Source organism: Parasteatoda tepidariorum, chromosome 7 (genome assembly GCF_982258835.1).
Source record: "Parasteatoda tepidariorum strain Cologne lab strain chromosome 7, Ptep-v5.0, whole genome shotgun sequence".
In the NCBI taxonomy this organism is placed as follows: Eukaryota; Metazoa; Arthropoda; class Arachnida; order Araneae; family Theridiidae; genus Parasteatoda; species Parasteatoda tepidariorum.
In genome coordinates, this window is record NC_141761.1 from 45,317,480 (window position 1) to 45,332,687 (window position 15,208).

Sequence of the window (15,208 nt, forward strand, 5' to 3'; positions counted from 1 at the left end):
TCAATTAGAAATTGTTTGCTAATTTTTATTCTTGTTCTTATTAAAGAAAACCGTTTAGAAATTTTAATTATGGAGTTTATTTGTCTTGTTTGCTATATAAAACACTTCTCGTAATATTTCATCAATAATAAGACAAAAAAGTTATTAAATTGAGGAAAAAATTGTTACAGAATATTAAAAATTGGAACAGTGTATAAATGCAGTATTTCTCTACATCAAATTAAACATATTAAATAAAAATAGAAACAAAAAGATCTAAAAGGAAAAAACTATTTCAGGAACTAATATAGATTTTAACGTCTACAACACTTTCATATTGCATAACATTTTCACAATATTGCATAATATTTTTTTCATACTATATACATAAGTATTTTCAAAACATGAATAGTAAACTAAAAATATAATTTTTATCAGAGAACTCATTCACCGTTTCAATTCCATTTATTTGTAAACATTTTCATGTTTAGTAGTGCCATCTATATTCTCTGAAGTAAACTATATAAAGATATTTTTACTTTTATAATTTATAATTTTATTATTTGTACTTTTTTATTTTAAGATTTAGTTTCATTTAAATGCTTGACAAACATTTATATTTTTTTAGATTATTAAAAGCGAACTATTAATTTCTTTCGAATTTAATTGGAAGTGTAGTTTTACTGTATCTAGATTAATTGCTATTTAATGTTTTTTTTTTAAAAAAAACAGTTTTTTATTTTTAATATGTTTCTAATTATTTACACTTCATGGTTTTTGCTTTATTCCAAGATTAAAAAGGATTTAACCAAAATAGTTTTACATAGAAATGGAAAAGGAGCGAAAGAATTTAGTGCTGCCATCTATCATTGAAAACTTAAACTATACTGTTCATTTTGCATATTTATTTCTCAGATTAATTGTTTATTATTGGGTTTATGATAAATATTGAGACAAAATAATTAGTTTCTAAAATAAAAAAATACACCAAGAGAGATATGCATATTTAAATTTGTTTTTCGAATTAAGAAATTGACATTGACTAAAATTAAATAATTCATTTGCGAAAAATTATGTACTTTGATAATATTTTGAAGTCAGTGGAGGTAACCCCTAAAAGAGCGACCACCCTTCGTTATCGACCATTTTACTGTGGAATGGAGAGTTCTCGCTCCCGAGAGGTTTCGTTGTATAATGCTGCGGTTGTTTCGAAATATGAGTCATACGTTTATATCGTTTGTCGAAATATGACTTACTCAAAAACTACTTACCCTTCAACAGGACAAAATAAAAATTTTCACCAAAATTTTATTGGATGTGCACTAGAACACATGCAGAAGAATAGTAAAAATGATTTTGGAACTTTTTCTCTCCACCAAAACGTAATCCTTACATGAAATTGTGTAGGGACGTTGGTTTTAGCTTAAAAAGGGCAGAGCAGACAGTCAGAGCCGAAACACGAACGTGAACTTTTTAATTATTTTTTAAATTCTATTTTCTTCATCTCTCGCTATATTTCCTGCAAAAATTATCGTTTCAATTTTATTTTATTTTAAGTTTCTTACGATTATTACGTTATGATTAATAAAAAACGGGTTTGCTATTTAAAAAAGAATCTCGAAGTTTTGCAACTTTAAGCATAACCGTGATAAACACTATTCCAGATTGCATTCCTTATAATGCAAAATTTTATTCCGTTATTTCGTTACTAGTTCCGTTATCGGGTTGCACTATTTCATTAGTAATCACTAATTGCCTCCGTTACCTAATAACTTTCTTTGAAATTGAAATATATTCTGACGCAATGAATTTTTTATAAAATCTTTGGAGGTAATAAAGGTTTAAATGAACTGCATTTAATAATTCGCATTAATTACCTTACAAGTGCTGAATATTACTTAGAGTATAATTTATAGAGTATAGAGTACAATTACAATATTACTTAGAGTGTTTTTTATTATTCTTTTATTTTTTTTCGGTTGTTCACATTATAATGAAATTGAATAAAAAAAATTATTTTTAATTTCAATAAATTTTTATTTATCTTTTTAAGATACTTAGCATTTTCATTTTAAATGCTTGATGTATATTATTTATTTTAACGAGAAAAATTCTTTTGAACTCGCAAAAGAACATAATCTTTATGACGTCTTAAATTTGATTGAGGAATTTCCAAAAATGTATAATAGGAAAACGGATGAGTTTAAGGATTGAACTCTGACAGCAAAATTATAAATAAGAGTCATAAGAGATCTCTGACAGAAGTAAAGGCATAAATGTTTCCTCCAAGAGTTCCTAGTTTTAGTTCGAAATTCGTCATTCGACTTGGCATTGCGGAGTGTAAACTTATCAAATAAAATCAATTAAAAATCTCATTACAACATGGGGCATTACTACATGCAATTGCGGTTGATGTTTGACAATTCGAATATATTTCTAGGAGATTATTATTCCTTAAAATTATTCTATGAATTGTGATGCGATTTTCACAATTGGTTTATAAGTTTACTATTTGCAGCGCCCTCTGTCGAAAAAATTTCAATTGAAACAAAAAACTCTGGAAAGAAAAATTTATGCCCTGTCACATTCTGCAATAATCGATTACGTCTAATTTGTACATGCTAAAGCATGAATAAAAGTAAACTAAGCACATAAAGAGATAAACAATAAAATAAAAGCAGATGATAAAATTAGAAGACTTTGTGATAGAACAACAAAGAGTTGTTGATTTTTTAGAGATTAGATTTTGTTGTGGAATTTGAGTTTTCATATATCCCGTTACGGGCACTTTTTCTAGTTTGTTTTATAAGATTATAACTATCCCGTTACGGGTACTTCATATTTCTTACTATTGGTGTTCGTGAATAAAAGCTTTTTTTTTTTTTTCTTACGAAAAACTGAACTGCCATTTATGTAACTTACGATACGTTACAGTACGCTTCAAACTCACCTGAATTTGAAATAAATATTCAAAGAAAACTTTAAATGGAATAAAAATATGATTTACACACTTTCAAAAGAAGAAAATAACATAAGGTTTTATTTTTTTATTTGAACAAGACTACAAGTAACAATAAAATACGCAAACAAAAATGTAAAATAAATTAAAATACCCTAAAACGTATACAGTATAAAGACGAACCACAATAAAATGTTAGCATAAATTAAAAAAAAATTGAATACGAAGGTATTTTTTTTAATATCAACATTGTAGTATAAAGTGCTTGAGACAAAACAACATAAATGCGACTTTACAATGGATTTTGTATATGAAATGAATCTTTACAAATTGAGAAAATATGCGTATATAAAAAGATATTTTGAAAATTAATGACATATTTAATATGCAAAAATCATTAAACATTGGTTCCCAGATATTTAAGAAACATTTGACTATTTTTCAAACAAACTGTAAAATCTTATTGTTTTCTCATTTATAACTTTGTTATTAAAGAAGGGAAAGGATTTAATCTTACGATGTAAAGAATTACTTGGAATAGGTTAATGGTTTTTCATGGAATTTGATAGTTTTAATTTAAAAAAAACAAAACAAAACTGATGATATAGATTTATATTATTTTATTTAATAAAACATTACAGCCGTAGATATTAAAATATTACAGACTTTCTAAAATCTTGAAAGAAAAGTAAATTAAAATAGCAATTGTTTTATTTATTTCTTTAAAAATGATTTTACTTATTTTGCTAAACTTGTATATTCTTTTATACCTAGAAGTAATGTTTCATAAAACTTGAACTTTGAAAAAGTTTAAAAAGAGCTTACTACTTTAAAATTTTAAATCCGGAAACTGAATTTAATAGAAACGTGAATAAGGTGAAAGGAAATTTAATCAAAACTATTAGTTACTGAATAAGGAAATTCCTGTCACATAACTCTCCGTAGAGATTTGTGTGACAAGATTGTGTACAAGATGAGAAATACTTTGGAAGGCGACCCTTAATGATGCATAATGCATACTACTTTACTTTTGGCACATGTAAGTGTTTTGAAAATAGCAAGTTTGCAAGACCAAAAAGAGCTAAAGAATTTGCAAAAACCATTAAGCTATTATAAGTACAATTCTATATTATACAGCACGCACAAATTTACTTAATAATTTGACAAAGAGTATTCTGATATAATTGCTATACGATGAACCAATTTTCGTAAAGAGTATTGTAAAGAGTATTTTATTTATAGAGAGTTGAACAAAACTTTTTTCTTCTTCTTAATAATTGAAAGATCATAAAATAAGACATAGTTACTTTAGAAAATTGTGTTGCGTTTTTTAAAAATAAATTAGCAATATCTGCATGAAAAATTTCGATCTACATGCAAAAAATATTTACGAATGGCAGATAAAAAATTTAATAAATTATTGAATCAATAAAAAATAATGAAATCAATAAAAAAATTAAATCAATAAAAAATTGAATCAATAAAAATACTTAAATCGAAATTCCACATTCAGAGAGAAGTTTGGTAAGTTAGGAATCTACATTTACATGAAAATAATGTTTAAAAAGACTGCACATTTTTTCCCCAGTAATACTGAAATTTCTCATTTATTTTGTTTTTCTAGAACAATATAAACGTTGAGTCAGAGAAGTTGAGTACTTGCAAAGCACAATATGTTTTCTTTAAAATTTTGTTTTTTCTTACCTTTAATATCTTTAATTAAAGACTTTATAATTGCTACTTTTGTGTTTTTGAGAGTCAAATTCTATTGTCCGTATAGTTTGTACAAGTAGAAAATTAGTTTTTATTAAAAGATCCGGAATTGAAGACAGATAAGAAAAAAAAATTACTAAGCAAATTTTCAAACCTGAATCCAGAATATTTCATTGGAAATAGCATACATGCCCCACTTTATAATTTTCCATTCTGATATTTGATTTAACTCCATAAAATAAAAAGATTAATAACAAAATAAAAATTTGCACGTGATGAATTAAGCAGTTGAATTTTTCTGCCGAAGTATATCGGATTCCCCTATATGATTTCACACAATAAGAGCCATAAGTCAATTCATCATATCTATTCATAGTAGTTCATTGAATTTAGATGTTTTTTTTAAATAAAATAAATTTTAATTTATAAGTTCTAGGGGCATATCGTTGAGTCGTTGGAGTACCATCCTAATGTTTCATTCTTGTTCTGTTCTTTAAAATATTCCATAAGTGGTTGAAAGTATTCCAAAATGGGTCCAGCATCCATCTTATTTGTTGCACCTCCTGTCATGATTTTCATTGCTTCAGACCAATGCTCTGAGCTACCAAGTTCCATTACTTGACTATAAAAAGAAACATATATTTAGTTAATTAATGTAGTATAAGAGCTTAAATCCATTCCAGCCAACCCAAAATGCATTATAGGCTGGTTTAGAAATGCATTTTATGCCGGTGGGACACAATGTATGAACATATTTTTATCAATATTACTCCTGACATTATAATCAAAAAGGTAAAATTTGACATTCTAAATAATTTTTTAAATTCATTTTTATACCATAAAGTTGACAGATAATGTGAAATTTTAAAGTTGATTACATTATATTGTAACAATGACGGAATTAAGATTCATGACTGCCTTTAAGTGAATATAAAAATTATAATCAAACGTGAAATGGTAAAAATAAACTTCTTATAATATGGAATGCATTCATGACATAGATCAAAAACAACTACTTGCCTTAGAATTTGACCTGCTTCTTTTGACCTGTAAATATCACATTTGTAAAGAGGACCTGTGTGACCAGCAGCTTCACAGAGGACTTTGTGGAATTGGAATTGAATAACAAAGCTCACAAAGTATCTAAAATTATAAAAAAGAATATTTTGAAACAGAATTCAAATAACTCAATTATTTATAATAAATCTTAAAAATATTCAAAATGACAAAATTTTTTTTGATTGTCCATATAAAGTTATTAAAATTGAAACTTAATTAACCATTTGATTTAAAGTTGAAATTTTAAATTTGAGACTTATTTTCTTGCATTTTTGTTGTGAATTATAGGCAATTGATATTTCCTAACTTTTTAATATCATTTAACTCTTGAAATTACATTAAATTCTCTAACCCCATCCTCAATAAAGGAGTTCATTAAATATTTTATTCCAAGAAAACACAATATCATCATTCTTAAGAAACATTTCATTGTCAAAAACATTTTTACGGCACAATAAATATAAATTAATGAGGTGTTTGAGGAATAAAAGCACCACAATATTTTTGGCGTTTTAAATTATCCATGAAGTCATTGGCAATCCATTTAAAATTTAACTTTTCTTTTTCATTGCATTCTGGCTCAATTTTTGTTAGATAGCCGAATAATGGATATCTTATTTTAATGCACAGCGATTGGTCTTCGCTTTTTCTATTTTTATAATGTTAACTTTTTGTGAGTATAGTACAAATTCAAATACTTCAGTAGAGAAATGAAGTTGCAACTATATAAGAGCTTATAGTAAGGACAATAATCTTCCTCGACAATTATTACGAGACTATCAACCAAAATAAAAGAAAAAAGTATCATTAAAATCTTTTTACACTAGAATTCCAAACTCTTCTTATGGACTTCGCATAATTAAGAAAAATAAGTATTTCTACAATGCATTTGCATTTCTCAGAAACTAAATTATATTATTGAATTCTATTCCTTACTATTTTTCTGGTTTTAATGTTTCAGGTTTAAATATTGTCTCAGAAAGTCGGTTTTCTAAAGAGACACATGTAAGAACACTTGAAATGTAAATAAATTACCGTGCACTATAAAAATTCTTATACAGTACAATCTACTAAAAATCATTTATCAAAAGCCTAAAACAAAATTGTAAAGAATTAAAAACGGATAGTTTCGTTAAAATTACAAGAGAAAATATTAATGGGAGACTTAATAATTTTAGAAAAATAGGGTAAGTAAAACTCTGTGACTGTCCGACTTTGGACATTTTGCTTTTTTAGGTACTGAAATCACTGGCGGTACATCCAAACATTATTTAACCACAACCAAGAATGGCTATCCTTGTTTTTCAGGACACTATCTTATAACGGCCATGTTAGGAGTGCCCAGTAATTTTGATTCCAGTTAGAAGACGTGGACAGCACTTGAGCTGGTACCTCTCTCTTCAAACTTCCACACCACAGCAAATAAGGGACTTTAAGCCATGACAGACTTAGCATGTATCTTGCTGCATATGCACGCTGGATCGAACTCACAAACACCATCGGAGGGAGTTGTCGTCTTCACCGACTACGCCACTGGAGTGCTGGAGGACATAATACCAGAGTGGACCTTTGACACTATCTGAGAAAGTGCAACTCTACTAGACACCCATTTTTCAGCATGGAGAATCAAACCGTAGTCTTATTAGGAGAATACTATTCCCACCAAACCGTGACAAACCACTAGACACCCACCTTTCAGCATGGAGAATCAAACCGTAGTCTTATTAGGAGAATACTATTCCCACCAAACAGTGACAAACCACTAGACACCCACTTTTCAGCATGGATAATCAAACCGTAGTCTTATTAGGAGAATAATATTCCCACCAAACCGTGACAAACCACTAGACACCCACCTTTCAGCATGGAGAATCAAACCGTAGTCTTATAAGGGGAATACTATTCCCACCACACTGAATCTTCAGTTATTTGTATATTAAACAAATAACAATAGATTGAAATACCTGAAAGAAAGGCCCTTTAGAAAAATGGAGTCTGAATTTTCCATAACTTGTTTAGATGCGTTTGATGAAGAACTAATTCAACAGAGATTCTTTTTTTTCCTTTTTGTATTTTTACTGTGCATGAGGTATAGAATGCATTAATTAAAATTATTACATCCATTTCTACACATCAAAGTTATTACATTTATTTCTATTTATTCCATAGGTTGGAATTTATATACATACTACATCTATTTGAATATTTGCTCACTTAGTATTTATGACACATATTGCATTGACATGTATAAGGATTTAATTGCCCTTTCAAACTTTATATGTTGCTTTCGCAAAACAGCTTTTTCCTTATCCTTTCTCTTAATATCTTTATAGATTCCAACCGACTTTATTAAAAATTTAACATTATATTAACAATTAAATGATAATAAACACTTTCACAATAACTGATTGTCAGCAGCCAAGGAAGTTCAAAAATTAAGTGACCGACGGTATAAAGGGGCAATGCTGTCAGCATTGCACACCAATCATCATTACTTAATTGATAAAATAGTATTATTTTAATATTATAAAATGCATAGTTAATTTAAAAAGAAAAACAAGCAAGTAATATTCCTAAGATTCAACAGAGTACACGAGTTTCTAAATGATGTGATATTTTATGCAAGCTTTTATATCTGTATCTTCAAAATAAAATATCTTTAATTATAAAATAAATACCAGATCATTGGACAGAAAAGATATAAGCAACATTAAATACCTACGGAAGAAACACACCACAAGAAAGTAAAATTGCTTTGAAATTAAATTGCAAGCTTGGTGAAAACTCCATTTCTATTACAATGTTTTTCCATTAGCAAAAGAAAGAGCAATAAAATTTAACAATGCCTAAATTATTACCCAACAATGTACTTACCTTATGTAAGGAACGTTACCGGGTACGTGATATTTTGCACCTGGATCGAAATCAGTGTCTTCTCTCTTGACAGGTGGACAGATTCCTTGATACTTAAGCCTGTTAGGACAAAGAGATAGATTTTATCGATAACAACGCTTTTGAAAAAGTAACAATGCCGTATAACATTTCGAAACATGTCTCAATTTGCTGTGAATGTGTGAAAAAGTGAGATTTCGGAATAAAACTCAGAAGACTTATAATACTTAATTAAAGTTTTTTTGTGATCCATATGTTTTTTCTCTTATAATCGAAGAAGATGCGCTTTCTTAAAAATCATTATGTTTTGGTTGAATTTGCTGTTGTTTCTAATAAGACTTGAACAATCCAAGCTTGCTAATGGCTTTATTCGAATTAAGTCAGGAAGGTGCGCCTTTCGTTTGACAAGACAGTACCACTAGGGTGAAAGTACTTATTAACTCAGAGCTCCCCCCCCCCCCGATGAATGGCAATACCACTCATTCCCAAATTGGATATGGGGAAGGAAATTTTCTTTAGATTCTTGTATTCATGGTATTGCTCAGTGATCGACTATAGGACATTGAATCCCCCAGATTTTATCAGCACGTATATCGCATGTATACTGTAGGTCTTATCAGAGTAGGTCTTATTGGAGTCGTGTATAAAATTCCGGCCCTTCGGACCGCAGTCCGTTCTCTTACTACTGGGCTATCAACGCCCTTTGGGTTCAATTTAAAAATAGAAACAGTTCTCCAGTTTTTATAGTTATTCAGTTTTGTTTCTAAACTTCATATATTCGTATAAATATTCATGAATGAAATTATTGATTATATGGAGTTGTATCTTTGACACACATGAGAGGAGCACTGATTTTAAAATAGTTTTCCACTGATGTTTCCACTGATAGTTTTCCACTGATTATAAAATTTAGTCCACTCTCTAAACTTGAGTTAAAAAACTCGAATGATTTATTAGATATTCATTTTTTACTTTAGCATGTTATTACAGAGATGGTTGCAAGACATTTTCAAAAATAGAACTATCATTTTTTTTATTATTCAGCAGACCATGAGTTGTATTATGTAATTTTCGGTAATCTATTCATCAGAAAATCACGTAATTTCTGACAAAACGTGGATTTTTAAATGTTTAATAAAATAAATATGCATTAAAACAACCAACGTAAAATGTATGCAGAGACCAAGCGAGTAACAGATTTTCATTTGTCACACTAAAAAAAAATTGCAAGTCTCTATTTTTCAAATTACATAAAATAAAAAAAAGATATTTTTGAAAACTAAAATAATACTTTCTAATAGTTATTTTAAAATAATCTTTTAAGAAATTCTAAATATTTAAGACCTACATGTAAGTACTCTCTTACTTTAAATTATAATAAATAAAATTAAAAGTGAATTTTACTTGTAAATTTTTTTTTTCCTTTTAAAATGAGCAGCTTTGAAATAAATTATTAAAGTATCATATTTTTGCGCATAAGAAAAATTAGATTCTGATATTTAAACTTACTTTCGAAGTCTAAAGTTTTAATGAAATCGTTAGTGTAGAAAATATTTCAAGACTAATCTTGTAAAATTTATATTCTAAGAGAATGGGAATAAAAAGTTAATGAAACATACTTGTAGCTCATTATAAAATATCAAAATGGTCTCAAAGAATTAAGTGTCGTATCTAATTTTATACTTCGCTTCGAAAAATTTATTTTTACATGCTAAGAACATTTTTAGATTATAAAATTTTCTTTACGTTAGAATTAATTTTGTTTAATATTAGTTCTTTCTTGTTTAGTTATAAATTTATTAATGTTACAAGCCGAATTTTGTTAATTAAAAGTACAGCATTAGCATCTCATTATGTATTTAGACATTTTTGTTAAAACAGATTTAGATCATTATCCTAGTAATTGCACAGGGGAACAAATCTTTTGTTGCATTTATACAAATACTTGATCATGCTTAATTCGGGGGTGGATATTTCAAATCTTAAACTACTTTTGCTCCTAAAGCTACAGTTTTTTTTGAAAAATTACATTTTTAATCTATTTTTTGTCGAAATGTACAAGTTTAAAAACGTTACATATAAAATGGGTCGCTTAAATGTTGCAACAAACTTTCAGGAGAGTCTGGTACATGATCTGGATTAAAAAATCATGGGAACCCATGTTCGAAAATGTCATCACACGTGACTAGGCTCTTTTCCCCTATAATGACTTGTTCAGAAGCATACGAAGAAGCAGTTCATAATAAGGAAGCGCCCCTAGTGGCGTAGAACGTGATTTCAGGGCATGGGTTCCTATTTCCTATACAATTTTAATCCCGATGATGTGGTCTAGAAGTTTGTAGCAATATTTATGCAAACACCTGTTATATATAATTTCTCAAATTTGCCCATTTCAACAAAAAATTAACTAAAAATGTCGTTTAAAAAACTGTAGCTTAGAGAAAGAGAGAAGCAGATCTGAAATAAGAGGTACAAATTCTTATGCAAAGGAAAAGAAAGAAAAAAATTGTTCCCCAATTGTTCAAACATTGTTCTCTGAAAAATAAATGTTATTTATTTTTTAGTAATCAATCAGAATATACCTGCACATTCATAAAATAAGCATTTAATCATATTTAATGAAGGTTTTTTCAATGCTTGCTTTTCCTAAACTGCAGTATTTATATTAATGCTTCCTGTGTTAACATAAAAACGAATCATCTGAGTATTTATTTTGCGTATATTCTAAGGACAATTGGTTTAACGTTAAATCATAATATTGGTATTTTGAACTATAATGCCATGGAAATTTGCCACAACTTTAAAAAGATGTTAAATTAAACCATACTCTAGTTCTAGTTGAACTATTATATTATGATTCAATTTAAAAGAAATTTGGGGACAATCTTTCTTGATTAATATTAGGGTTCAAAAACTCTTCAAAGTTCTTAACTGTATAAAATCTCATACAATTTAGCCTCTATATTATAAATATTGATAAATTATTACGAAGATCATTACAAGAATTACGAAGATTTAATGCTTTGTATTTCTTTATGGTTTACAATAACTTAATTCTTATAAATTGACAATGCATAAAGTCAAGCCTATGCAAGTTGTTTCATCTGCAGGTCTTAATCACATGGAGAAAAAAAAGTCTGGTGAAGTTGCAGTACTGTATAGTAAGGCCATTTCCGCTACAAAATCCATAATTCTGGTTAATAAAACCGAAATTTATAGAATTTTAACCATTATTTTGGTAATTTTTCCTCTTGTATGGTAACAGTTAGCCGGAAATACCGGATTTTAAAATTTCAGTTCTTATTACCACACACTTAGTAAAAAATACTAAACTGAAAATTCCATTTAGCTAAATCATTTTTGTGCCATACTTTTAAGTACCAAATATTACCAAATTTCATCATATAATATAAAACCATATCTCATTGTTAATTTTGCCAAAATCATTACCAAAGCGCTACCTTAAGAATTGTCGCTCTTTTTGTTGTTCCCATTGAGCTCGCAACACCTTAAAGTTTACCATATTCTGGTAAACTTTATGGTATTCTTTTGATAATACTTTTTTTCTCATTGCAGAATTGTTTGATATTGTTACAGTCCAAAGACCTGATTTAGAAAATTAGTTTTCGCATAATTGTCCAAACATTTTAACTATAAATATATTTAAAGTTATTATTTTTGAAACTTAAAATTATTGGAATTTTCAGTAAATTTTTTGTTTCTGAATATGATAAACCTAATGTGATTAACTTACCTGAGACCCCACCATTTTGTATTCATTTCTTCGGGTTTTATTTCCCCACTGAAGAGACCCCATCTCCAAAGATCAATAAGGTAACCAGATGGTAAGAATGAAACTTTGTCTAAAGCAGTTCGCAGCAGGAAGTTCAAATCACCCTCTAGAAGAAAATAATGATTAGAAAAAGAACAAAAAAGAAAAAAAAACAATTTATTTAGCACTTTAATTGATTTTTTCACACCTATCTCCTTAGTTATACCTATCTTTTCACACCTACCTCCATAGGCACTGTTTTTTAAAAGTTTTTTCAGTTTTTTTTTCAATTAAAAATGACACGAGAACTGTTTTTAAATTTGTATTGAATTCTTTTTGAAATGTTTTTTTTAGTTCTATTCTCTATAGTTTTTTCTATTTAATTCTATTGCACTTATACATATTTAAACAAATGTCACTCTTAATTGAAAAAAAATTCAGAATTTTTTTCGTAAATAATACTAATAAACTTATCTTTCTTTATGCTTTTGACATTAACAATGCATCAAACGCAAACTTGTTTACTTGAAAATAAGAGCAAAAATAGTATTGAAAATAGCAGTTACTAAAAAAAGAGGAAACACTGTCACTTTAGGTAGAAATAGAAAAAAAAGTTTAAACGAAAGAAAAAAGTAAAATTCGGAGAATTCATGAAAGCTGTGCTGCTTAAAAGCAACAAATGGGTAAATAAAGGTTAAGAACGTTCACGGTTTTCTGCCTCTGTTATAGGCCTAACATATTTCTATTATTTAAGAACTTAATTTATATTTATTATCTGATTTGATCTTTTTCTCAAGGAAAATATCCAAAGTAACATTTTCTGAGTGGAAATAAAATTCTCTAAACTAGTTATCTTTCGACAATTGCTTAATACATTTTCATAAATATTTACTACCTTTAAAGTTCTCTTGCTAAATGTTATCTTTTTAAAAGAAACGCGTATTAAATTCCCACGGCAAACGCATTTTAAATTTTTGAAGTTCTTATTAATAGAGAATCCAAACTTTGAAGACAATCAATTTTCTAATCAAAATTATGGATTCTTTTACTTACATTTGGCTACCGAGCTAACTAGAATTTAAATTACTGTTAGCAGGAGGCCTCAAGTCTTTTTCTAGCATATCTCAATTCTAGTTAAAAATTCTTTCATTGAAAATAATTTTTGTTCACAATGATTGTTTTTGAATCAAATTATTGATTATTTGCATCTTCCGGATGGTGATTAATGTTTAGTAAATGTATGGTAATTCATTGAATAGTCTAAATAGTTTTTGATCAGTATTAAATATGGAAGTAAGTGTTTTGATTTATTCACTGACCAATTATCTACTGAACTATAAAATTTCTCATTTATGAACTAAATGTTTATTTCAGATCTGGGTTTATCTTTGTTTCAAAAAAATAAAAAAAATAAAATAAAAATAAATCGCACCAAATTTCATAATAACATCTAACGCCTTAAAATAATCGATTTCATGTAACCTATTAATTGTTAGATTTAGATTTATTCCGAAACCTGAGGTTTATTATTTATTACCTGGATCATCGGCTACTTCTTCTAGAAGACCTATCTTTTGCAGATGTGTAGGAGTTGAGACAGACAAAGCAAGGACGTCTCCAATTGCCTCATGGAATCCTGCAAAGATTTTATTTTACTCATTTCAAGCTTTAAATCCGTAAAAATATCTAATATTGTCTTATTGTTATATTAACCAAATATTAACTGATCAAAGGTAATTCACTTCTCAATATTTTTTAATTTAACGCATAAAGTTTTTTTTGTAAATTAGAAAACTATATGAAACGGAAAGCGTAGAACAAAACGACTACCGAAATTTTCGGATGATTTTTTTAGAAATTACGACTCCAAAATGGTAACCTATAAAATAAAGTATTAGGAAATGTAGTGAAAAATTATTACAACTTTGTTATCTTTAATTCCATATTCCACACTTGTGAGACACTATCGAATAAAAGAGAGCAATTACATATAAGTTCAAGTAAGAGTTTTAATAAAATATTTTAATCTCTTTGCTTTAATACCATTTTCATTTTGATCAAAACTGCTTTAGTTCATTTAGTTAATAAAACAGTTTGAAAAACATCGATAGTTAAAAAAGTTCGTTTTTTTAAAGTATTACACAAATAATATTATAGTTATTATTTATTGCTTAATTATTCAGAAAAAATAACTATTTACTTTTTAGACTGAAATTAGAATAATAAAACTAATTTTAGTAAGAAATAGTAAATATTGCTTGCAATTAGAAAAAAATCATGATTATTATAATTTACTAAGCAATTTTTTGTTATTTCTAACAAATACTTTGATATTCGGCAAGCTTTCAAATAACTCCACAGAATAATTTTCAAAATATGCATATACGAAAATGAAATAAATCTTTCTTAGCTTTTTTTCCTCTTATGTTTCATCGTTTAACATTAAACATTTACATTAAAAAACATTAAATTTTCTCCTTACTTTTTTTTTTAAAAAACTGAAATTTAAATATGCAACAAATATTAATTCTTAACGTAAATGCGCATCTTAAGATAGTATCACCTGTTGATATTAAATATTACCTGGATTTGCTCCTTCTCTGAAAACGTTTGGTTGTCTTGCATATTGTAAGAAATACTGAATATGGCCCATTTCATGATGAACTGTTATTAAATCTTCCATAGTAATGTCTGTACATTGCTTAATTCTGAAATTATGAATTGCATTTCAAGTAATTATCACAGCTGTGAATTTTAACATATCTCTGATGATCTTAACGTTAACAATATTTTTAGGATTTCAAACTAGTATAGTACGTGTTAAAAATGAGTCA

General features: G+C 27.7%; 1 protein-coding gene across 1 annotated transcript in view; it reads right to left on the reverse strand.

Moving 5' to 3' along the window:
- Window positions 1-5,047: 5,047 nt before the first annotated feature.
- Window positions 5,048-15,208, reverse strand: part of LOC107444143 (uncharacterized) — a 56,137-nt gene continuing 45,976 nt past the window's right edge. The window contains exons 8-13 of the mRNA XM_016058228.3: window positions 14,958-15,082; window positions 13,912-14,010; window positions 12,357-12,501; window positions 8,585-8,683; window positions 5,672-5,794; window positions 5,048-5,273 (exon numbers count right to left, since the gene is read on the reverse strand). Coding sequence (XP_015913714.1) covers window positions 5,084-5,273; window positions 5,672-5,794; window positions 8,585-8,683; window positions 12,357-12,501; window positions 13,912-14,010; window positions 14,958-15,082 — 781 coding nt within the window. The 3' untranslated portion in view covers window positions 5,048-5,083. The remainder of the gene's footprint in view (window positions 5,274-5,671; window positions 5,795-8,584; window positions 8,684-12,356; window positions 12,502-13,911; window positions 14,011-14,957; window positions 15,083-15,208) is intronic.